The sequence below is a fragment of the Manis pentadactyla genome, chromosome 15 (assembly GCF_030020395.1).
Source record: "Manis pentadactyla isolate mManPen7 chromosome 15, mManPen7.hap1, whole genome shotgun sequence".
In the NCBI taxonomy this organism is placed as follows: Eukaryota; Metazoa; Chordata; class Mammalia; order Pholidota; family Manidae; genus Manis; species Manis pentadactyla.
In genome coordinates this window covers 61,095,854-61,122,794 of record NC_080033.1, presented here as the reverse complement: position 1 = coordinate 61,122,794, position 26,941 = coordinate 61,095,854, and the positions used below count along the sequence as shown (strand labels likewise).

At 41.3% G+C, this 26,941-nt stretch overlaps 1 protein-coding gene across 1 annotated transcript in view; it reads left to right on the top strand.

Moving 5' to 3' along the window:
* MLKL (mixed lineage kinase domain like pseudokinase) overlaps window positions 1-24,705 on the top strand; it is a 31,064-nt gene extending 6,359 nt beyond the window's left edge. The window contains exons 3-11 of the mRNA XM_057492772.1: window positions 1,244-1,318; window positions 2,097-2,283; window positions 4,415-4,512; window positions 5,589-5,724; window positions 8,627-8,711; window positions 18,868-19,019; window positions 19,230-19,279; window positions 19,537-19,677; window positions 22,145-24,705. Coding sequence (XP_057348755.1) covers window positions 1,244-1,318; window positions 2,097-2,283; window positions 4,415-4,512; window positions 5,589-5,724; window positions 8,627-8,711; window positions 18,868-19,019; window positions 19,230-19,279; window positions 19,537-19,677; window positions 22,145-22,176 — 956 coding nt within the window. The 3' untranslated portion in view covers window positions 22,177-24,705. The remainder of the gene's footprint in view (window positions 1-1,243; window positions 1,319-2,096; window positions 2,284-4,414; window positions 4,513-5,588; window positions 5,725-8,626; window positions 8,712-18,867; window positions 19,020-19,229; window positions 19,280-19,536; window positions 19,678-22,144) is intronic.
* Window positions 24,706-26,941: the final 2,236 nt, after the last annotated feature.

The window sequence follows — 26,941 nt, the reverse complement described above, 5'->3', positions numbered from 1 at the left end:
CTGACCCAGCTGAAGGGCAGGATTGGCCCCCAGCCTTCCCAGTCCTCAGCATTCCTTGATCCACTTCCTGGTGGATGGGGGACATGTTGGCATCATCAGCTGGCAGGACAGGATTTACTTCCTGCTCTTGTTTTTAAATTTTGTAAAATGTTTTTATTAGGTAATACATCTATATAGTGCAAAACTGACAAGGTACAAAAAAGGGTCCAGCCTGAGATGTAAATCTACCCTGTCCCTCTTAACCTGTCTCCCTCCCAAGATACAGTCTTTCTTACCAGTTTCTTGAATAGCCTTCCGGAGATTTAAGTATATATATTTTTGTTGTTGCTACACAATCAGTAGCATATTAAACATGTTCTGTTCCTGGCTTTTCTCATTAAATAATCTTGAATATTCTTCCATATAAATGTCCATAGAGTTGTCTAGTATTTCTTGGTAAACAGGACCAGATATATGTAAGCAGCTCACTATTGACAGACATTTAAGTACACGTTAAATTATGCCCAATTATTCACTATCATAAATAATCCTGCATTGCTCATTACATAGATTTCAGATTATCTTTAAGAAAATATTCCCAGAAGTGGAATGATGGGATCTAATTACTGGGTCAAAGATTATGGGCATTTTAAATTTTAATAGAGGTTGCCAGATCGCCACAGAGATTAAACAAATGTCATTCCTACTAACAGTATATGAGATTGTTTCTCCATACATTTTTCCATTAGAGACTTTCCCAGTTTTAGTACTGAACTTCCCATGTCCTCAGACCCCTAAGTCCTGAGGAAACTGGGATGGCTGACTGACCTATATAGTGTGTGATCAATTTTTAAACCTATTTCTGAGCATATAAATCAAGATAGATTAGGTTATGCTGTAGTTTAAAAAGGAACACACAACATAATGGTTTATTTTAAAAAACTAAACTGTATTTCTCATTCAGGCTTAGTCCGGAGACTCTGCAAGGAAGCTATACCTTCTTTTGAGGATCCTTTCAATATTATGGTTCTTTTATGTTGAAGCAAACCTCCCCGACATCTCTTTCACTTCATTTCTTGGCCAAAGCAAGTCGCACAGTCATGCCTCAAGACACTTCCTGTGTGCTTATAAGTAGAAAGCTGAATATTCATAAGTAGTGGTAACGCCTACTGCAATGAATATGATAGGTAAAAAAAAAATGTATTTTTGTAACTTTTTAATTACCAGTGCTATTTTTGAATATTGGCTGCTTTTTCTCTTGCAGAAAATGAAATTATAGATGCTATCTCAAGGCAAATGGAGAGTAACAGGAAAAATGTCATCGAAATTGTGAGACACTGTGAGTTACCGTTTGCCCTGCTTCTGACTGCCCCCAAACGAGAAGTCATTTGATTACTAGTAACTCCAACTTCCCCCCACCCTCCGCTTGTTCATCTGCTGGGCTGGATGGCTAGAAGCAGCTGATCTGTTTTGGAATGTGTTCCCGGCTAGCGCAGCCTTCTGGCTATCGAGTAGCATTTGAAGGGAGCTTCTGGACCAGCAAGGTATCTTCTAGCACTGGTCCAAGTGCTGAAAAGCTCCTCTAGAGAGCATTAAAAGCTTCAGTTCATCTGTTGAATTTCCAAGAAGAAATTCAAATTGAATACAAAATGCTCATTCATCCACCCAACAAAACTGTGAGATGTGCTTTATGCCGGAGCCTGTACAGAGTTACTGAGCTTGACCTGTGTGTCTGACTAATAGAACCGGAATGACTAGGCAAGATCTAAATACTCAAGTGCCACGCTGTGTGGCAGGAGGCATAGGAAAACCTCTAATATGAAAAAGATGGGTCCAGATGGGGGCTCAGGCAGGAGAGACAGGCAGGATTGGAAGAGAAAGGAAGGAAGTGCGTGACACATTTCTGTTAACCGTCCAACTGTGTCACTACTGGTCACTCAGAGGCACCGGAACCCGCCTCTGTGCCTCCCCGGGGATGTCAGTCAGAAGCTCCAGCCAGGGCCAGCTTTGGTTCATGGGGTAGGAGTTCCCACTCACATGTTACTAAGATGCCTCAGTCCTTAGAACACCTTCCTCGGTTCACTAACTATTTCCTTCCTTCCTGGGGCTGAGGTCAGACTTAGCGAAATCTTCCATGAAGGAGATCCCACAAGATCAAATCAAAGAGATCGATAAGGAGCAGCTTTCAGGACGCAAATGGATCCTGCTAAGGGAAACGGAATTCAGCACACTTTATAAAGGAGAATACCACAAATCTCCAGTGGCCATAAAAGTATTCAATAAACCCCAGGCCAGAAACATTGGGTGAGTCATTGTGTATAGTTCTCTCATGTATCACTTCACTTCCTCTCTTTAACTCCTCAAGGAGAGAGGCTTGTTGTCTCTATTTTTACGTGGGGGTACCGGGGCCCCAAAGGATTAAATGACTTGCCCTCTACTATTAGAGAGCAGAGAATAGACTTAAATGCATGTCTTCCAACCACAATTCTACAAGGGTCTCCCTATTATTAATGTATTTAGATGTTTTTTGAAAATTTATTCCTTTTTATTCCTGTTTCTCACTTTCCCATCCCCTCCACAGACAACAGTGTGTTTTGTTTATAGATGTTCTTGCAAAATGTACATTACTATACATACATGCATTTCTAATTTTCACAAATATAATTAGTGTTATATGTCTGTTGTCTACTTTTCTTACCTTTTTCACTCAGCATCATGAAATTTGTAGTCCTTTCCTTCTGACTGCTATCTGTGTTATAAATCTACGTTTTAACCTATTTTTCCAGTGATGGAACCTAATCTGTTTCCAACTTTCCCCCACCAAAAATAATGTTGCTGTAAGTATCCCTTTATAGACTGTATGAGAATTTCTTGGGCTATATTGCCAGGAGAGGAATGGATGGATCATAGGATATGCAGACATGAAATGGACTAAGTACTACAAGATAACTCTCCAGAATGGGCTGTACATTCCTACACTCCCACCAGCAGTGCTTGAGAACTCTCTAGTCATACATCTCCCCAGCCCTCAGTATTATCCAGCTTTTTAATGTGTTTCATCCTTCTGGTTATACAGTAATATCTTATATAGTTATTTTAATTTGCATCTCTTCACTAATACATTCGCATATTTGCTCATAAGACTTTTAGCTATTTGTGTTTCCACTTGTATAATTTGCCTGTTCCTGTCCTCTGCCCTTTTTTTCTGTCATAGTTGCTGTTTTTGGCCTTGTCAGTTTGTAGAAGACCTTTGTATATTGTGCAAACTAATCACTTACCAGCCTTAGCTATTGCAAAGGTCTTCTCTCCTCACATTATCAGTATTTGAACTTTGTCCATGGTGTCCATCATTGAACAGACGTCTTAAATTTTGAGGTAATCAGACCCACCGAAAGTTTACCTTATTATTTGTGCTCTTGAGGTGCCCTTCATCACTCCTAGATAGCAAAACTAGTCTAGATTTTCTTCTATTAACTTTACAGTTTTATCTTTCACAGTTCGGCTTTAATCCTCCTGGTATCCACTTTTATATGTGATATTATGTAGGGCCTAGTTTTATTTTTATCCACACAGTGAGTCTGTTTTCTCTATACCATCTATTAAATATCCTTGCCCACTGATGTGTGGTGCCATGTTTATTGTCTGTGAAGTTTCTGTTTAGACATGGACCTAGCTCTGATCTCCCTAATCTGTTCCACAATTTGTCTTTGCACAAATAACACATTTTTGTTGTTTTGTTTTTTATTGTGACTTAGTAGTAATTCTCAATATCTAATAAGCCATCTCCCACATCTTGACTCTTCTTTCTCAGGTTGACTTAGCTAAATAAATATCAGAGAAAGCTTTACCACATACTTCAGAATATCACACACCTCAAAAATGTAGATTTTGATCAGGATTGTATTTCTTAACAGCTTTATTGAGACACCATTTACATACCAAAAGATTCACCCATTTGAAGTGTACAATTTAATGGCTTTTAATATATTTACAGAGTAGTGCAAACATTACTGTAATGTTCATCCCAAAAAGAAACCCTATGCCCATTAACAGTTACTCCCCATCGCTCCCCACTGTCTCCAGCCCTAGACAGCTACTAATGTATTTTCCATCTCTATAGGTGTGCCCATTCTAGACATCTCATATAAGTCGCATCATATAATAGGTGGCCTTTCATGTCTGGCTTCTTTCACTTAGCATGACATTTTCAAGGTAAATCTGTGTGTGGCATGCATTATACATGCTAATTCCACTGCCAAATACATCGGACGGGGTCCACATGCCGCCATGAGTGGCCACGCTCCTCACAGCACCAGTTCTCACCCCAGAAGATGCTTACAATCCCTCATGCCCCTACCTGTACACGGCTGGTACCAGGGGTTCTCTGAGGCACCTTCCAGACCTGAAATCCTAATTTCTCCTTTTATTTTCATAGAATAGTGAGGCATACTTTCAGTAATGAGATCAAAGCCATGAAGAAATTTGATTCTTCCAACATCCTGCGTATATTTGGAATTTGCATTGATGAAACAGGTAAGGGGTACTCCTGGGGCTGGTCGTGCTTTTGGCAGTCTGTCATGCATCTTCTGTGTTATAAGGCATAGCCTTTTTAAAGAACAGCTGAAAGGGAGGACCTACAGTATTATTATTATCAGTGCTAATTTTTTCACAGTCCCATCTCCTGTCAGAAGAGGAGTGTTGAATTTGGCTTCAGCCCAAGGACTGGTTTGCGCTAATGTGGCCAGGTCTCCTCTTGCAAGTCCACTGGGAACCAGGGGGGTGCTTGTCCAGATGCTGACCTGGGTGATGGGTGTATTTTGTTGCTATAAAACATTATAGAGCCGGCTGCCTCAAACAAGGAACCTACCCTTGATCATCATTAGTGTAGATCAAACCTAAAAACAAAACTAGCCTGCCCCTTTACCAAAAACCTCATGCATCAGGTTCTTTTTAATTTTTAATTTTTAATTTTTAATGTGGCACAGCCCCTCCTGCAGGTTGTGTTGGCTGCTCTTGTCTACAGAGAGGACAGAGCAACTCCTATCTTACTCCCTCTGGAAGTTTCTCCACAGCCTCAGGCGACCTGATTTCAGAGCATAGAATCCCAGCCTGAATGATAACTTCCATTGATGTTTATTTTCCTGGGGAATAGCCCAAGCAACTGATTCACTTTTTGTCACTTTGCATGTTGGACTTGCATCTTAAGCCCATGACCTGAGATCTCAACCCCTGGCCTGAGTTCCTCTCAGCAGCCCTGCAGCCTGTACATCATTCATTCCCTCTGCACACATGTACTGAGCTCCTTGTGAGCACTGTAGGAACAAGACAGACCCTGCCCTCCTAGGGCTTACAGTTGAGTAGGTGAGACTGCACTGAAATAACAGAGAAAGCTAGAATTATGACATGGCACATGCCACCAGGAAGAGGTGTGGGAACTCTGTGGACACTGGAACCATTTAAGTAGGTCAGGGGGCAAACTGTGTGAGATGGGGGTGGCGAGTTGGGGGAGAAACAGCAGAGCTGAGTCTGTCTCTGTAGGCAGGTGGGCTGCAGAAAGTGGGAACTCTGAGGGTGCTGGACCGTCACACCATTTGGCTTCTTTCCATCAGTAAGCCCCCCTCAATTCTCCATTGTCATGGAATACTGTGAGCTTGGGACCCTGAGAGAACTGCTGGACAAGGAGAAGGACCTCATATTTGCAAAGCGTATCGTCCTGGCCCTGGGGGCAGCCATGGGCTTATACAGGTACCAGATGGGGTGAAAACGGCACCGAGAAGAGCAGAATGTGTCTGTCTCACCTTTGATAATCGCAGAGGTGATGAGAGAGAAGGCCAGAAACCCTAGCTGGCCCTCACCCTGCATGGTCTACTGCTTATTCTAATTACAACCCCTTAGACTAGAGGAGGGAAAGGGACTCAGCTCAGTGAGCACCAGCTCACAGGTTTGAGGGTAAAATTAAATGGCCAGGCTGCTTTTCGGGAATTGGACGGCTCTTATTCATAAGGTTGCCAGAGTTAGCAAATAAAAATACAAGATGCCCTGTTAAATTTGAATTTCAGCTAAGCAATGAATAATTTTTTAGTATAGGTATATCCCAAATATTATATGAGACATACTTTTACTAAGATTGCAGATATATGGAATTTCAGATAAATAATAATTTTTTAGTAGAAGTATGTCCCATGCAGTTTTATATGTTCCATGCGTCAATGAAATGAAAAGGCAACCTACTGAATGGGAGAAGATATCTGCAAATGATATATCCAATAAGGGCTTAATATCCAAAATAATCCAATTAAAAAACAGGCAGAGGATTTGAATAGACATTTTTCCAAAGACATAACAGGTGGCCAACAGGCACATGAAAAGATGCTCAAATTCACTAATCATCAGGGAAATGCAAATCAAAACCACCATGAGATCACTTCACACCATTCAGAGTGGCTAGCATAAAAAAGACAAGGAATAACAAGTGTTGGCGAGGATGTGGGAAAAAGGGAACCCTTATGCACTGTTGGTAAACTGGGGCAGCCACTACAGAAAGCAGTATGGAAGTTCCTCAAATAATTAAAAATAGAACTCCCATACAACCCATAGTTCCACTTCTGGGTATTTACTGGAAGAAAAAAAATGCTAATTCAAAAAGACATATGAACCCCATGTTTATTGTGGCATTATTTACAATAGCTAAGATATGGAAGCAACCTAAGTATCCAGCAATAGATGAACGCTAAAGAAGATGTGGTACACATATTTGATGGAATATTACTCAGCATAAAAAAAAAATGGAAATCTTGCCATTTGCAGCAACATGGATGGACCTGGAGGGTATTATGATAAGTGAAATAAGTCAGAGAAAGACAAATACCTTATGATTTCACTTAGATGTAGAATCTAAAAGAATAAAACAAATGAACAAACAGTAGAGAATTAGACTCATAAACCCAGAGAACTGGCAGTTACCATAAGGGAGGGAGGTGGGGAGATGGGTGGAATAGATGAAAGGGATTAAGAAATATGAACTCCCAATTATAAAATAAATAAGTCACAGAGGGAAAAATGTAATTCTGGGATATACTTATACTGAAAAAAAAATCATTGCTTATCCAAAATTCAGTATCAACTGGGTGTCCTGTACGTTATCTGGCAACTCTCCGTACTCTCACATCCATAGTCTGTAGTTCCTTTAGCCCAAGACTCCCCAAAGATCTGTCACTCACAGACCACTTACATGGTTTACTCATAGCCACAATACTGCCAGTATTATTTACTTAACATTTTTCTTTAAATTAGCTTACTTTTTAAAAACCTAAATAAAGTAAAAGAAAAGGACACTTTCTATTACTACCATGAACTGGAAACCAGAATCGCTTGCCATTAATAGGTGACCACAAATGACACCGAAACAATGCTAGGACATTCTGGCTGGATGCTGCTGCCTGCCAAAAGGTCAGTAATTCAAATCCACATTCTCTTTGTACAGAGGAGATATTAGCAGTTTTAGAGAAGTGAGAAGTGTTACAGACATGTGACGCCAAACTGAGACTTTCTCCTTGATGTAACCAGAAAGACTGGAATACACTGATAGGATAATAATTTTCTCACTACATCATCTTGCATAGCATGTATTCCATACTTTGGGAAATACTGCTGTAGCTGATTACTTGAAATCATACAGTCTGTTTCTTCTTCGCTCTACACTAGTGGGTTTTATGAGAATCTAATAATTAGTTTTGGACCACAGGGGACACTATTAGTGCCCCATCCAGATGGCCTCTTTACCAGCTGTACATATGCATCCCCCCACTCGGCATACTTTGCTGCCACAGCTCACAGGTGCCATCTCCAGAGGAATATCCATGGATATTGAAGCCTCTTTGCCCCTGGAGACAGCTGTAAGTTCCCAGAAGTTTTATATCCACCTGCCCCTGTCCCAGTCCCTCTTGCTCCCAGTCTGTAGCTGTTGCACAACGGCTGTGAGCTCCAATTCCTTTGCTTCATGCAGAACAAACTGTGAGAGTTAATTTTCCTCCAGAGGTCTGGTGAGATCAGGCTGAGGCTGGAATTTCATCTGAAATCACATCCTAACTTTATTTCTTCTCTATCCTGCTTCCTCTGCTCCCTTACCAGTTTCTCCTGAAAATACCTACTTAAAAATAAATCACTGGTACCAAATCCTTGGTAACAGCCCAAACTGAAATGCAGGGGCTCCATTAAATCCAAAGCACTTCCCCCTTATTAAGTTGGTGGAAACCCCAGCTTCACATTCTGTTTCAACCCGAGTCCTAGCTTGGTCCCACCATCTAGCCATGCCTCTGAGCACTTTGATCTGCCTGGCATCTCCCAGGCAGAGGACCACATCTTTCTCTGTCTAAAGTGACCTCTAGTACCAGATTGCACATGCTCCGCAAGGGCTGTCACATCCACTGGTCCATCCAATGGATACTTCCAGTTGCATCTTACCGCTACTCTATACTCACAGCACACAACTGTCAGATCTCCCCACTGCACTCTGGTTCTCCTGTCCATCCGTGACTAGCTACCCATGAGGAAGGCCAACCAGCTTCTTTATTCTGGTAATGACTGTCAAGCGCCCCAAGAAAGTCTGTGCAGAAGTCACTGATGCCCCTGCCTTTGGTTGTGTCAGGCTGCACCATTCGGAAGTGCCCGCACAGCTCCACAGAAACATCAACAGCATGAGCTTCCTGGTTGCGGGAGGCTACAAAGTGAAGGTGAGTGCAGCCTTCCAGGGGCTCTGTGAGTTCAAGTTGTGTGACCGATGTTGGGAGAGGGACCCATGTTTCCCAGAAAGGCTGGGCTTGCTTGTTTCTCTGCCTTAACCTTAGAACTGAGCTCGGCCCACCCCTGCCCAGACAGCTTTCCATGTGCCCACCGGAAGACAGCTTCAGTTCTTCCTGCTATTCTGATGTCTGTCATCCCTCACTGCCCACTCAGCAGGGATGGGCTATGTGTCAGTTCCCCTTAGGTATCTGGACACCACTGCTATGTCCAGGGAATCTTTGTAGATTCAACTAGGCATTCAGACTTACAGGGCTGCCAGATACCACACTTGGCATTCAGAGTCACTTAGAAGGGCATCTTGCAAGAGACACAGTTTGCCAACAGGGCAGCATCAAATCCTTTTCTCCAGTGGGGGTCCCCACTGTTATCCAGAAGAGACTCTCTTTGTCCTCACCCAAGATGCTAGAAAAAGAGGCTCCCCTATGGCCGGTGTGGTATCCAGACTTAGAAGTCTCATGACCACAGGGGTCAATATTCTCTGATGACAGATCCACAGGCATACCTTCAGGTGACCCCACAAGGGGCAGGGCAGGTGCAAAAGAGTTGCTGAAAAGCCCAGCAGCATGATCAGCTGTTTATAGTCCCCATCACCCCCACCCCCAAACCATAAGCAATTTACCAATCAGCAGTCATTGTTTTTTTATTAGGGTATCATTGATATACAATCTTGTAAAGGTTTCACAGGAGCAACATTGTGGTTATTACTTTCACCCATATTACAAGTACCCCCATACACACCCCATTGCAGTCACTGTCCATCAGCATAGTAAGATGCTATAGAGTCACTCTACTTGTCTTCTCTGTGCTATACTGCCTTCCCTGTGACCCCCCCTACATTATGTGTGCTAATCATAAAGCAGTCATTTTTTTTTTATTAAACTATCATTGATATGCAGTCTTATGATGGTTTCACATAAACAACACAGTGGTTTCAACATTCACCTGTATTATCAAGTCCTCACCCCCTCCATTGCGGTCACTGTCTATCGACATGGTAAGATGTTATAGAGTCATTAATTGTCTTCTCTGTAATCAGCGGCCATTTTTTATCATCAGTAATATTACTTAGAATTGGTGACAGTCTTTCTTTACCAGATTATGAGGTGAATGAAGTTAAAAAGAGAACTGAAAGTCAAATTCTTATACAGGGGAGGCGGAGCCAACATGGCGGCGTGAGTAGGACAGTGGGAATCTCCTCCCAAAAACATATATACTTTTGAAAATACAACAAACACAACTAGCCCTAAAAGAGAGACCAGAAGACGCAGGACAGTGGCCAGACTGCAGCTACACCAGCGAGAACCCAGCGACTGGTGAAAGGGGTGAGATACAAGCCCCGGCCCGGCGGGACCCGAGCGCCCCTCCCCCCAGCTCCCGGCGGGAGAACAATAGGCAGAGCGGGAGGGAGACGGAGCCCAGGACTGCCGAACACCCAGCCCCAGCCATCCGGGCCAGAGCGCAGACACAGTACATGCCCAGGGGGCCCTGGATACTGGGGGAACAGGGAGTAAGACCTCTGAGCGGGTGCTGAAGCTGATGCCCCTGTGACAAAGAAAAGCGGGGGCTTTTTGAAAGTCTTAAAGGGACAGGGACTTAACAGCTTGACGGAAACAACCCAGGTCACAGTACAGCAGCTGGAAATTACAGGGAAAACCGGGTGCACTAACCCCCAGGGCAACAGCTCTGAGACCCCTCACGGAGGCAAACAGTCAAGCAGCCCCCCCATCCATCACCCCACCGGGCGCTGCGAAAGCAGAGAAGCAGCCTGAGACAAACTCCGCCCACAGAAAGGGAAATTTCTCCCTTCCGGCCAGGCAAGACACAAAGACCCACTCTACACGCAATTACCCAACACAAGCCACTAGGGGTCGCAGTTGTCCCAGTAAAGAAAGGCCAGTAGCAAGTGAAAATTTTGGCCCTCCCAGCTGACAGTCAATAGCACCTGTCAACATGAAAAAGCAAAAAAATATGATCCAGACAAGACTAACCCAGACAGCTTCAGCATCTGCTACATCTTCCCCTGAGAAGGAATCTGGGGAGATAGATTTAGCCAGTCTACCTGAAAAAGAATTCAAAACAAAAGTCATAACCATGCTGATGGACTTGCAGAGAAATATGCAAGAACTAAGGAAGGAGAATTCAGAAATAAAACAAGCTCTGGAAGGACTTCAAAACAGAATGGACGAGATGCAAGAGACCATTAATGGACTAGAAAACAGAGAACAGGAACGCAGAGAAGCTGATGCAGAGAGAGATAAAAGGATCTCCAGGAATGAAAGAATTTTAAGAGAGCTGAGTGATCAATCTAAAAGGAATAATATAAGAATCATAGGTATTCCAGAAGAAGTAGAGAGAGAAAAGGGGATAGAAAATGTCTTTGAAGAAATAATTGCTGAAAATTTCCCCAAACTAGGGGAAGAAATGGCCTCTCAGACCACAGAGGTACACAGAACTCCCATGACAAGGGATCCAAGGAGGGCAACACCAAGACACATAATAATTAAAATGGCAAAGATCAAAGACAAGGACAAAGTATTACAAGCAGCCAGAGAGAAAAAAAAAGGTTACCTACAAAGGAAAACCCATCAGGCTATCATCAGACTTCTCAACAGAAACCCTACAGGCCAGAAGAGAATGGCATGATATACTTAATGCAATGAAACAGAAGGGCCTCGAACCAAGACTACTGTATCCAGCACGAATATCATTTAAATATGAAGGAGGGATTAAACAATTCCCAGACAAGCAAAAGTTGAGGGAATTTGCCTCCCAAAACCACCTCTACAGGGCATCCTACAGGGACTGCTCTAGATGGGAGCACTCCTAAAAAGAGCACACAACAAAACACCCAACATATGAAGAAGGGAGGAGGAGGAATAAGAAGGGAGAGAAATAAAGAATCATCAGATTGTGTTTATAATAGCTCAACAAGCGAGTTAAGTTAGACAGTAAGACAGTAAAGAAGCTAACCCTAAACCTTTGGTAACCACAAACTTAAAGCCTGCAATGGCAATAAATTCATACCTTTCAATAATCACCCTAAATGTAAATGGACTGAATGCACCAATCAAAAGACACAGAGTAATAGAATGGATAAAAAAGCAAGATCCATCCATATGCTGCTTACAAGAGACTCACCTCAAACCCAAAGACGCGCACAGACTTAAAGTCGAGGGATGGAAAAAGATATTTCAAGCAAACAACAGAGAGAAGAAAGCAGGTGTTGCAATTCTGGTATCAGACAAAACAGACTTCAAAATAAAGAAAGTAACAAAAGACAAAGAAGGACATTACATAATGATAAAAGGCTCAGTCCATCAAGAGGATATAACCATTATAAATATATATGCACCCAATACAGGAGCACCAACATACCTGAAACAAATATTAACAGAACTAAAGGAGGAAATAGAATGCAATGCATTCATTCTAGGAGACTTCAACACACCACTCACTCCAAAGGACAGATCCACCAGACAGAAAATAAGTAAGGACACAGAGGCACTGAACAACACACTAGAACAGATGGACCTAATAGACATCTACAGAACTCTACATCCAAAAGCAACAGGATACACGTTCTTCTCAAGTGCACATGGAACATTCTCCAGAATAGACCACATACTAGGACACAAAAAGAGCCTCAGTAAATTCCAAAAGATTTAAATCCTACCAACCAACTTTTCAGACCACAAAGGCATTAAACTAGAAATAAACTGTTCAAAGAAAGCAAAAAGGCTCACAAACACATGGAGGCTAAACAACACGCTCCTAAATAATCAATGGATCAATGACCAAATCAAAATGGAGATCCAGCAATATATGGAAACAAATGACAACAACAACACTAAGCCCCAACTTCTGTGGGACGCAGCAAAAGCAGTCTTAAGAGGAAAGTATATAGCACTCCAAGCATATTTAAAAAAGGAAGAGCAATCCCAAATGAACGGTCTAATGTCACAACTATCAAAATTGGAAAAAGAAGAACAAATGAGGCCTAAGGTCAGCAGAAGGAGGGACATAATAAAGATCAGAGAAGAAATAAATAAAATTGAGAAGAATAAAACAATAGCAAAAATCAATGAAACCAAGAGCTGGTTCTTCGAGAAAATAAACAAAATAGATAAGCCTCTAGCCAGACTTATTAAGAGGAAAAGAGAGTCAACACAAATCAACAGTATCAGAAATGAGAAAGGAAAAATCACAACAGATCCCGCAGAAATACAAAGAATTATTAGAGACTACTATGAAAACCTATATGCTAACAAGCTGGGAAACCTAGGAGAAATGGACAACTTCCTAGAAAAATACAACCTTCCAAGACTGACCCAAAAAGAAACAGAAAATCTAAACAGACCAATTACCAGCAACGAAATTGAAGCGGTAATCAAAAAACTACCAAAGAACAAAACCCCCGGGCCAGATGGATTTACCTCGGAATTTTATCAGACATACAGGGAAGACATAATACCCATTCTCCTTAAAGTTTTCCAAGAAATAGAAGAGGAGGGGATACTCCCAAACTCATTCTATGAAGCTAACATCACCCTAATACCAAAATCAGGCAAAGACACCACCAAAAAAGAAAACTACAGACCAATATCCCTGATGAACGTAGACGCAGAAATACTCAACAAAATTTTAGCAAACCGAATTCAAAAATACATCAAAACCATCGTACACCATGACCAAGTGGGATTCATCCCAGGGATGCAAGGATGGCACAACATTCGAAAGTCCATCAATATCATCCACCACATCAACAAAAAGAAAGACAAAAACCACATGATCATCTCCATAGATGCTGAAAAAGCATTTGACAAAGTTCAACATCCATTCATGATAAAAACTCTCAGCAAAATGGGAATAGAGGGCAAGTACCTCAACATAATAAAGGCCATCTATGAAAAACCCACAGCAAACATTATATTGAATAGCGAGAAGCTGAAAGCATTTCCGCTGAGATCGGGAACTAGACAGGGATGCCCACTCTCCCCACTGTTATTTAACATTGTACTAGAGGTCCTAGCCACGGCAATCAGACAAAACAAAAAAATACAAGGAATCCAGATTGGCAAAGAAGAAGTCAAACTGTCACTATTTGCAGATGACATGATACTGTACATAAAAAACCCTAAAGACTCCACCCCAGAACTACTAGAACTGATATCGGAATACAGCAAAGTTGCAGGATACAAAATCAACACACAGAAATCTGTGGCTTTCCTATATACCAACAATGAACCAACAGAAAGAGAAATCAGGAAAACAACTCCATTCACAATTGCATCAAAAAAAATAAAATACCTAGGAATAAACCTAACCAAAGAAGTGAAAGACTTATATTCTGAAAACTACAAGTCACTCTTAAAAGAAATTAAAGGGGACACTAACAGATGGAAACGCATCCCATGCTCATGGCTAGGAAGAATTAATATCGTCAAAATGGCCATCCTGCCCAAAGCAATATACAGATTTGATGCAATCCCTATGAAACTACCAGCAACATTCTTCAATGAACTGGAACAAATAATTCAAAAATTCATATGGAACCACCAAAGACCCCGAATAGCCAAAGCAATCCTGAGAAAGAAGAATAAAGTAGGGGGGATCTCACTCCCCAACTTCAAGCTCTATTATAAAGCCATAGTAATCAAGACAATTTGGTACTGGCACAAGAACAGAGCCACAGACCAATGGAACAGACTAGACAATCCAGACATTAACTCAGACATATATGGTCAATTAATATTTGATAAAGGAGCCATGGACATACAATGGCGAAATGACAGTCTCTTCAACAGATGGTGCTGGCAAAACTGGACAGCTACATGTAGGAGAATGAAACTGGACCATCGTCTAACCCCATATACAAAAGTAAACTCAAAATGGATCAAAGACCTGAATGTAAGTCATGAAACCATTAAACTCTTGGAAGAAAACATAGGCACAAACCTCTTAGACATAAACATGAGTGACCTCTTCTTGAACATATCTCCCCAAGCAAGGAAAACAACAGCAAAAATGAACAAGTGGGACTATATTAAGCTGAAAAGCTTCTGTACAGCAAAAGACACCATCAATAGAACAAAAAGGAACCCTACAGTATGGGAGAATATCTTTGAAAATGACACATCCGATAAAGGCTTGACGTCCAGAATATATAAAGAGCTCACACGCCTCAACAAACAAAAAACAAATAACCCAATTAAAAAATGGGCAAAGGAACTGAACAGACGGTTCTCCAAAAAAGAAATACAGATGGCCAACAGACACATGAAAAGATGCTCCACATCGCTAATTATCAGAGAAATGCAAATTAAAACTACAATGAGGTATCACCTCACACCAGTAAGGATGGCTGCCATCTAAAAGACAAACAACAACAAATGTTGGCGAGGCTGTGGAGAAAGGGGAACCCTCCTACACTGCTGGTGGGAATGTAAGTTAGTTCAACCATTGTGGAAAGCAGTATGGAGGTACATCAAAATGCTCAAAACAGACTTACCATTTGACCCAGGAATTGCACTCCTAGGAATTTACCCTAAGAATGCAGCAATCAAGTATGAGAAAGATCAGTGCACCCCTATGTTTATCTCAGCACTATTTACAATAGCCAAGAATTGGAAGCAACCTAAATGTCCATCGATAGATGAATGGATAAAGAAGATGTGGTACATATACACAATGGAATACTACTCAGCCATAAGAAAAGGGCAAATCCAACCATTTGCAGCAACATGGATGGAGCTGGAGGGTATTTTACTCAGTGAAACAAGCCAAGCAGAGAAAGAGAAATACCAAATGATTTCACTCATCTGTGGAATATAAGAACAAAGGAAAAACTGAAGGAACAAAACAGCAGCAGAATCACAGAACTCAAGAATGGACTAACAGGTACCAAAGGGAAAGGGACTGGGGAGGATGGGTGGGTAGGGAGGGATAAGGGGGGGAGAAGTAGGGGGGCATTAAGATTAGCATCCATAGCGGGGTGGGAGAAAGGGGAGGGCTGTACAACACAGAGAAGACAAGTAGTGATTCTACAACAGGTTGCTACGCTGATGGACAGCGACTGTAAAGGAGTATATAGGGGGGACCTGGTATAGGGGAGAGCCTAGTAAACAAAGTATTCGTCATGTAAGTGTAGATTAATGATTAAAAAAAAATGCAGTTCCTATGTGGTGACCTCTAATGAGTTCTACACAATGATATAAAGGACATATAAAAGTGTAGGCAAAGGGTCTGTTTGTGTTTATACAGAGGATCAAAGCCTAATTTGGCTACCCCGAAAATGAACTAAGATACGATATGAAAAAGAACTTCCAACATCAGCACTCTCGGGAAGACTCATGACAGAAGATGATCAGAAAAAAAAAAAAAAAAAAAAACTTCAACAAAGATCCACGCACTGCTACAGCTGTAGATGCACTCATCCCACCAGTTCCTGGACTTGCCATGGGAAAGATGAAGGAGATATCTAAGCTGGCCTGTGCATGCAGTAAAACAAAAATTGGACTGGATCTATACTGTTGGAACTCAACCAAGAATTAGGAGAAGTGCAAGTTGTAGCGCTCCAAAATCTTACAACCACAGACTATTTATCATTAAAAGAACATATGGGATATGAACAGTCCCCAGGAATGGGGTGTTCTAGTTTATCTGAATTCTCTCAGACTGTTTAAGTTCAGTCGGACAATATCCACCATATCATAGATAAGTTTTCACAAATGCCTAAGGTGCCTAACTGGTTTTCTTGGTTTCACTGGAGATGGCTGGTAATTACAGGTATGCTTTGGTTAGGTAACTATATTCCTATTATGTTAATGTGTGTGCACAATTTAATTAGTCGTTTAAAACCTATCCATGCTGAAGTTACTCTACAAGAAGATATGTCAAAGAAATAATCAATCTTCCCAGGTTTTCTTCTGCCTGCTACTTCTGTAGCTTTTCTTCTTCCTACCTAATCACAACCTTTAAATAGAACTCGTGCCACATGTCGAATTTACCGAGTATCATAATTCTTCCAAGTGGTAAAGATACCTCAAGACAAATGCTGGGCATAGAAGCCACAGGGCATAAATATGCAAAGAAGTAAAAAGCTAACCTTTTCAAACGATAAGGCTTCTCTCTCACTTACCAACTTAACATTTCCCTGTATGGCCCCGGAAGATGACTGGTTAGCCAGAGACGGGTAAGATTCCTCAAGGGAGGAACAACCTAAGACAGGCACAGTCGCAGGGGGCCATCTGGTGAGAAAATGGGGAGCAGCAGAGGTGAGGCTTAGAACCTCCCCCCTCATGTTCTGAGAGAAATCTTCTGCATACATGGATGTTTATTGCCCTCGTCTAGCGCGGATTAACACATAGTCTACAGGCACACACCTGATCATCTACATTTGCTCTCTTACAACACTAAACTCTGTTTTCTACCTTTATCTCGTATCTACCTACCACTTCAGCATTTTATTAAAAATAATAATAATAGAGAAATGTGGTATCCACATATAAATCAGGTTTAAAAATCAAATGAATATTCATATTTGAACTGACTGTGTATAGTTCATAATGCATTAACAAAACCGAAAGCTTCTGTGATGACTGCCCTTGCACTGTTCACCATGTAACTTATTCACTATGTAAGAATTTGTTCTCCATGTAAGAACTTGTTCATTATGCATCAGAAGATTGGAGACTGACGAAAATTGGGCTTGGGGTGGATTAATGATTGTGCATTGAGTATTGACCCCCCTATACAGAGATTTGTTGTGGTTAACAACTATTTGATCAATAAATATGAGAGATGCCCTCACAATATATATATATATATATATATATATAAACACACTTCCAATTGTAAAATAAATAAGTAACCGGGATGTAATGTATAGCATAAAGAATATAGTCAAAATATTGTAACAACTTGGTATGGTGATACCTGGTACCTAGAAATATCATGTATATAAATGTTGAGTCGCTGTGTTGTACACCTGAAACTAATGTAATGCAATGCTGTTGTCAACTACCCTTCAATAAAAAAAAAAAAATTCTTATACAGAAGAGGGAAGCATTTTATTAACTTTTTGTCCATAATTCCCAAATGCTGAAAGAATGTATTCTTTGTCATCCATAGATGGCTTTCTTTCTTCCAGCCTTATGAGTTTCAGGGACAGCCCTCATATAAAAGAAGACGGGCATTTTCTGCCTTTCAGATCCCTTTCTCCATTACTTGTGTGATATAAGTGCTCCCAAAGCACCATATATAGGCCACTTTTGTGTTCCCTGTCCCACCTGCCTGTAACATGTGCTATTCAGCCTTTAATCCCTGCTTTGTAGTCCACTGCCAGATGTCAGAGGATGTCAGTGCTCAATAAACATGTGAGTGAAAGGGAATGAGCCATCTAAGTGTTTAATCCTTTTCTTGACCTTGCCCCTAGATTTGGTATCTGACTTAGTTTGGGGCAGCCCTTTGTACACTGATGGTACTAATGCCAGGGATGCATGGAGCAAGATCATACACTCCTATTAGTTGTGCTATGGGTTCTTAAAGAGCATGACATGGGCCATGCTGGGTCAATGCAGAAACTCACTGTTGTCATGTAAAATCCAAAGGAACAGGCTGGCCACCCTATAGGGTCAGATAGAACAGAAGGGATACCCTCATGTCATTTTTTTCATCTCCTCCTGAGAGAAAGCAAGCCATATGGTGGCTCCATGCCCTGCTAACCACATTCTCTTAGTAGCATTGAGTTCTCAACTGAGAAAGTCCTGTATCTAACAGTAATATTAGAACAACAACCACTTACCAAGTCTTACTGATGCTTTATAACTATTATAGCAAACAATCTTCATTGTCCCATTTTATAGAGCAGAAAGCTCCTGGAGTTTCTCTTGGGCAACACACTACAATAGTTTGAATCCATAATGCAGCCAGTAGAGTAGCTGCACAGACAGAAGACACTGCTAGAAATACATCCCAAAGGTAAAAGACCATCCCCTGACAATCAGGTGGAGCACCAACCCCCTGCCCTCTACCCTCCACCCACGACTGTGCTGTTTCTGTCTGTCTCTAAGTCGCCTCTCTATCTAGCTTGCAGGATTTGAGTTGAGCAAAACGCAGACTTCCATCAGTCGACAAAGTAAAGGAAAAGAAGAAGAGGAAGTCAATTTGTCAGCATATGTCTCACCTCAGATACTGGAAAATGTGTTTAATAAATATGACATAAAAGCTGAAATATACAGGTATGTTCTCATTCTTGTGCAGATGACTAACTCAGAGAAAAGGACAGGAAGGCCCATGTCAAACCCCGCCTCTGAGGACCGTGGGAACTCAACTCTGTTGAGTGGAATTGGGTGGTAATTAGAAAATTCACTGAGTTTTCTGGAAATGGGGAGAGGGGTCTGGGAAGAGGGAAACTTGTATGCTTGCTCAGTTTCTTGGCCTTCTTTCAGCTTTGGAATCGTCCTCTGGGAAATCGCCACCGGAAAGGTCCCGTTTGAAGGTAACCAGTGTGCAGGTTGGCTCACATGGTGTTGGGATTGGGTCTCCCTTCTAGCAGGCTGGAAACCCCCACCGGTGTGTCTTGGGAACTTTGCTCTCCGGTGTGGGCTCTGCCCGGGCTGCTCAGTAGAGCCGTTGGAAGTTTTGTTTCTTCACTACCCGAAGTCCCTAGTTCTGATGCCCACTATCAGCATCCAGAGAGATGTGTGAGTGCCAGAGTAAATTTTTAAGCCTCCCATCCTATTGTTTACATTTCAGGCTGTAATTCTAAGAAGATCCACCAGCTGGTGGCTGTGAACCACTACCAAGAGCCTCTGGGTGAAAACTGCCCTCTCGAGCTGCAGGAGATCATTGTTGATTGCCGGGCGTATGAGCCCTCCAGGAGGCCCTCTGTTAATGGTAGGGTTCTTTCTGGTATAAAGAGCATGAGCCACACGTGCTATTTCACGTTTGTGAAAGATTTCCTTTGTGGCTCACAACCGGGGTGGGGGGGAGGGGTTTGCCTCTCAGGTGACATTTGACAATGTCTAAAGACATTTTTGGTTGTCACAACTCAGGGAAGGTAGGGTAGGGTGGGGTATGTTGCTTGTATCTAGAAGATAGATGCTACTCAACATCCTGCATGCACAGGACAGCCCCCTACAGCCAAGAATTACCCAGCCCAAATGCCCAGTCCAAGTAGTACAGGAGTGCACTGGGCCCATCCTAAGGACACCGTTCAGGCTAAGGTGTGTTGGGAAGGCAGATTACCGTTACTCCTGCCTGTGTTCTTTCTCTCCCTCTTCCCTCCTTGCCTCCTTCCCTCTCTCCCTCCTTCTTTCTCTTTCTCTTTTTGTCTTTCTTCCCTTCCTACCTCCTTTCCTTTCTTCCTTTCCTTTTTAGTGTCCTTGGGATAATTTCCCCTACTCAGTCTTCTGTCTCACCATGTTATCAGCCACTTCTCTCCAGTTTCCTTGTATCACCTCCCTGGGAATGTCTCCCTCTCCCACTCTAGATTCAAATCTCCCAGTCTTTCCAAAAAGTGCTGAACACAAGTTTCACACGCAGCACCCCTGGACCGGGGAAGTGTTTCCACTGAAGTCACTACAGACTTCAAAGACACAAAATCATTTTTTTCTCTGCTTTATTGTGATATGTATCATACTACAGCAGTGTATGAAATTTATATGTGCCGTTTTTTTAAAATCCAAGTGAAAGAACATCACAGATCCACTCATGGTTAAGGAATAGAACACTGCCACTAAGTCAGAAACCACCTGTGAGTCCCTAGCTTTTCACCTTCCTCTCCCTTCAGAGGTAACCCCTCTCCTAATTTTTGTGAAAATGTATTTATGGTTTTACAACCTAGGTACACTCCATTATTTGGTTTCTCATATGTGAGGACATTTTTTTTTTGGTATCATTAATCTACAATTACATGAGGAACATTATGTTTACTAGGCTCCGCCCTTCACCAAGTCCCCCCCACAAACCCCATTACAGTCACTGTCCATCAGCATAGTAAGATGCTGTAGAATCACTACTTGTCTTCTCTGTGTTGCACAGCCCTCCCCATTCCTCACCCCCACATTATACATGCTAATCCTAAGTCCCCCTTTCTTCCCCCCACTTCTCCCTCCCTTCCCACCCATCCTCCCCAGTCTCTTTCCTGTTGGTAACTGTTAGTCCATTCTTGGGTTCTGTGATTCTGCTGCTGTTTTGTTCCTTCAGTTTTTCCTTTGTTCTTACACTCCACATATGAGTGAAATCATTTGATACTTGTCTTTCTCTGCCTGGCTTATTTCACTGAGCATAATACCCTCTAGCTCCATCCATGTTGTTGCAAATGGTAGGATTTGTTTTCTTCTTATGGCTGAATATATGAGGACATTTTATAAATGAAATCATTTTATGTTCTGCCATAACTTGCTTCATTTACTCAACATTATGATTTAAAATTCATCCATACTAGTGTGGTGGTTTCCACTCTTTGACTCTCACTGCTGTATAGCAGACCATTAGGTAACCAAGGTTACCATGGTTACCCATTCCACTGTGGATGGACGTTTTAGTTGTTCCAGTACTTTATTCTTAGGAACCATGCCCTTTAAACTCCTTGTGCATATATCCTGGAGTACACATGGGAGAATATCTCATGTCATAGACCTGGGAGTGGAGCACACTAATTATTGAAGATGAAATGCCTTGAGAAAGGAATGAAAGAGATGGGTGTCCAGCCTTTTGAGACAGTTTCCCAAGGGCATCATCACTATTTCCAGAAGTCTCTGGCATGAGGACTGTTCTTCAAGGCCTTCTCATAGGTGGTCCATTGGGAATCACTCTAACAGACATCTTAGAGATTATATCATCCCTCATCCTTCTCCTCCCTTCATTCCCATCCCTACTTTGGGGAGTGAAAAAGAAGAATCGCAGCCTAGCTTCCATCTGAAACTTTCTCTTTGCCACCGTAGAGCAGCAGCGCGAACTCAGCAGGGCTTGCCGGAGCATTAGCCTTCAGGGCAAACGGGAAGTGGACGGGGCTTTCCATAGTACCTTCCTCTTCTCACACTCTCCTTTGTCTTCTCCCTCCTTCTTTCAGGCTCTCTTATAACCCAAGGTCCTCCTGGTATTAGAGAATCTAGTACCTGAGACTAATTCACACTGAGATGTGAGTTTATCCCTCCCACAAACAAGGTATATTTTAAAAGTGGACCGACTAAGAGGGAACTTCATATCCCAAAGTCGTGATTGCAGGTGGTGCTTTGGGCTCCAGCCAGACCAAGGAGAATGTAGTTCCTACAGTCATGCAAGATAGCAATGTCTTTGTGTTTCTAGTTTGGCTCTTGGTTTCCTGCTCTTATCTAACTTTCTACTCATTCATTCACAGACATCTTAGAGAAGCTGTCTGCCTTTCACTAAGCTGTGTATTGAAACCGAAACTAAGGAGTCCCTTGACAAGAAACTGGAAAAGGCACAAGTGGGCATCTTTCTCTCTCACATCCTTTGGCATGGAGTCATGTATGAGTGCCGGGAGGCAGCACTTCTCTGTTACAAACAGAGAACAATTCCAGTCATCCCACTCCAAATGATATTGTCAAAAATACACCTTTAATATTGACTGTGATAGATGTTCTGTAAAAACATCTCTCTCTGTATCCACACCTCTTGGCAATGTGACTTTTCAGCTCCTTCCATCAAGAAGTGGAGTCTACTTCTCCGCCATTTGAATCTGGGTTGGCATTGTGATTTGCTTTGGCCAATGGAATTGTAGAAGTGACAATGTGCTGGTTCCAAGCCCAGGCTTCAAGAGGACTTACAAACTTCCACTCCCTCTCTTGGCACCCTATCCAGCCATGAGCAAGCTAGTGTGGCGGAGGATGAGAGACCACATGGAGCAGAGACAACCTGTCCCAGCTGAGGCCATACTACACCAGCCAGCCAGCAGCTGTCACATGAGTGAGTCCAGTCAAGACCAGAAGAAGCACACAGCTGGGCCAGTCCAAACTGCCCATTCATAAAATCATGACCTAACAAATTTTGTTGTCTTAAGCCACTACGATTTGGGGTGATTTGTCACACAACAGTAATAACAGAGCAAACACTATTCAATCCTTTCTGTTTCCCATTGAACTAAGTACAAATTTCCCCATTTGGATACCCATGGCCTTGTATCTCTCACCTCAACCCAACTTCCTGTATCATGTCCCAGAGTTCTTCTACCAGACACTGCAAACTCTAATGCCTATAAGATCTAGGAGGGAACCTAAATGAGTGAGTTGAGCCTGGAGGGGACATCTGCTCACAAATGAGCTTTGTGAAGGACAGCCTCCACTCAGCTCCAGCCTATTTTTATCATACAGGAGACAGATCCCAGTGTTTCCAGAGGTTTCCATTTTGTCAAAAAAAGCTGGAAATTCATATTTTTTCTGTAAACTGTCCACATTTTTAAAGGTTGGCATCTCATTAAAAATTACTTCAGAAGCAACTTAAGTGTCCTTCAGTAGATGAATGGATAAAGAAGAGGTGGTACACATACACAATGGAATATTACTCAGCCATAAGAGGAAAACAAGTCCTACCATTTGCAACAACATGGATGGAGCTAGAGGGTATTATGCTCAGTGAGATAAGCCAGGCAGAGAAAGACAAGTACCAAATGATTTCACTCATCTGTGGAGCATAAGAACAAAGCAAAAACTGAAGGAACACAACAGCAGCAGACTCACAGAACCCAAGAATGGACTAACAGTTACCAAAGGGAAAGGGACTGGGGAGGATGGGTGGGTAGGGAGGGATAAGGGGATTAAGGGACATTATGATTAGCACATGTAATGTAGGGGGGCAGCACAGGGAAGGCAGCACAGCACAGAGAAGACAAATAGTTACTCTATAGCATCTTACTATGCTGATGGACAGTGACTGTAATGGGGTATGTGGTGGGGACTTGATAATGGGGGGAATCTAGTAACCACAATGTTGCTCATGTAATTGTACATTAATGATACCATAATAATAATTTTAAAAAAGCAAATGAACCAATCCAAAGAGGAAAAAAAAGTAGATCATGCTGACAGTGGCAGAGCAGGCTAGTACCATTGTCAAATTCACCACAGAAGTCTTAAATTCTCTGTTTAGTCTGAATAGACCCAGAAAGATATTGTTTTAGCTGGTTCAGAATGTGATTGGTGAGTCTGTTTGAAATTCTGTATTTTCCATCACAGAGCGCTGGATGTGATAAATGGGCTGGGGTATGATGGTTAATAACCGATTTCAAGGACAGCTAGAATATCCTTCAGGCTGAATTAGGGTGAAGTACCAAGAACCTGCTACATACTCATAGGCTCTGTGAAAGCTGTACATATCCAAGGGTAGTTTTTTCCAAATACAAAGATTCTTTATTTCCTTCTTTTTCTACCCCACCCTCAACTCTCCTCGCATGATTGTGACAATGGTGTCCGTCAAATTGCTCATCAGATTTTGGCTAAATAGCACCCTTTGGCATTTTAAATAAAGACCTGGTGGTTGTCATGTGGCAGAGGGTGGAGGGTGGGCCAAGTGGGTGAAGGGAATAAAGAGGTGCAGGTTTCCAATTATAAAACAAGTTAGTCTGACTGTACTGATGGGCAGTGACTGCAATGGGGTAATGGGGGGGACATGATAATATGGGTGAAGGTAGTAACCACATTGTTTTTTCATGTGAAACCTTCATAAGAGTGTATATCAATAATATCTTAATAAAAAAATTAAGTAAAACTAGTCACGGGGATAAAAGTACATCATAGGGAACATAGTCAATAATATTGCAATCTTTGTATAATGGCAGGTGGTAATTATACTTATTGTGGTGAGCATTTAGTAATGTACATAACTGTCAAATCACTATGTTGTACACTTGAAACCAAGGTAATATTGTATATCAACCATACTTAAATAAATAAATTAATAAAATTACTTTAATAATATATAGAAGAAACAAAATATGTTAGCCTAGTAGCCTCCAGATTTTAAGCCCTATGATATGCAAACCCATCTCCTGCATGTGGCCCATTTGTTCTGGATTTTTCCACCTTTGCACATGTTGTATGCTTTACCTAGGATACACCAACACCTACTTGTACATGTTGCTTTTTTTCCCTCCACAACTCATCCCAAATCACTCAAATGCATTCACTCAAATAGCTGATTTCTATTCTTTTTTAGTTTTTACTTATTCTCTATTTTTTAAGTCTAAAATATGTTTTTCTTTTATAAATTGTAAAAGAATAAACATGGACAGGTAGAACACTTAAAATTATTCTTTTCTAAAGCTTATCGTCAGGTACTACTGTTTTCATCTTTAAAATTCTTTGCTGTCTTTCCTGTAGTAGTTACAGTGAAAATTGTTCCTTATAGAGAATAAGGATTCTCTACAATGAGGAGAATATAGGTAATAGATTAATTCATGCTCTGGCAGACCCATAGGCAGAGGTAGATTTACTGTGAAATTAATAAAGCTTAATCTTTAGGACCCCTGACTTGCCCTAATTTTTTTTACCAACATTTATTTTTGAAAGTTTTCAAATACACAGAAAAGCCAGTAAAATTATACTTAATACCTATATACACAACACCTAAATTCTACAACTAATGACTTAATATATTTATTTTAGCCCATACTTATCCATTTATCCATGCTTCCTTCTATCCTTTATTCAGTCCTTATTTTTTATGCACTTCAGAGAAAATTTCAGGCATGAGCACACTTCACTCTGAAGCACTTCAGCATTTATACCATTAATTGGAATTCAATATTTGTTTATGGATTTGGGGGGACAAGTAAATTTTCTATGTTGTGAAATACAAAAATCTTAAATATACTATTTGATGAGTTTTGACAAATGCACACACGTGAGTAATCCAAACCCCAAGATAATGAACATTATCATCAGGCTAGAAAGTTCCATTATGCCTATACAACTGATTCCTCTCATCACTCCTATCCCACAATTCTTATTAGAAAATTTTTTTTATTGAGGTATCATTGATATACAATCATATTGTTTTCAAATATACAACACAGTGGCTCAACTAACTTACCCATATTATTAAATCCTCACCCCCACTAGTGTGGTTACTATCTGTCAAAATAGGAAGATGTTACAGAATCATTGACTATATTCTCTACACTGTATTACCAAACCCGTGACCACCGTACATTATGATTGAGAATTTCTGTGCCCCATCTATCACCCTCACTTTCCCCACTCACCCACCCCAACCCGTCCCCCACAACTCCTCCCTAATGATAACCACTAGTCATGTCTCAGTGTCTATGAGTGTACTGCTGTTTGTTCATTCTGTTTTGCTTTATGTTTACATTTCACAAAAAAAGGGAAATCATATGATATTTGTCTTTGTCTTTCTCTCCCTGGCTTATTTCACTGAGCATAATACCCTCTAGCTCCATCCATGTTGTTGCAAGTGGCAGGATTTCTTTTCTTTTTATGGCTGAGTAATATTCCATTGTGTACCACATCTTCATTGTCCATTCATCTGTTGATGGACACTTAGGTTGCTTCCATACTTTGGCTATTGTAAATAATGCGACAATAAACATAGGGGTGCATATGTCTTTTTGAATTGGATTTTGTTTTCTTTGAGTAAATTCCTAGAAGTGGAATTACTGAGTTGAATGGTATTTCTATTTCAGTTTTTTGAAGAACCTCCTTACTGCTTTCCACAGTGGTTGTACCTATTCACATCCCCACCAATAGTGTAGGAGGGTTGTTCCAGTTTCTCCACATTCTTGCCAACACTTGTTATTTCTTGTCTGATTTTTAACAGCATTTTGAGGTATAACTGCCACACAGAAAAGTATATATATTTAAAGTAGGCAGTTTGATAAGTTTTGACATATGTATACACCACCACAATCAAGATAATGAACATGTCCATCAACTCCCAAAGTTTCCTCATGCTCCCTTAAAATCACTCCCTTTCATTCTCCCTTTCCCTAGACAACCACTGATCTGCTTTCTTTCACTATAGATTCGTTTACATTTTAAAGTTTTATATAAATGAAAACATATGGTATGTAAAAAGTTTGCTTTCACTCAGTATAATTAGAGATTCATCCATGTAATTACATGTATCGATAATTCATGCCTTTTTACTACTGAAAACTATTGCAATGTGTGGGTATAAT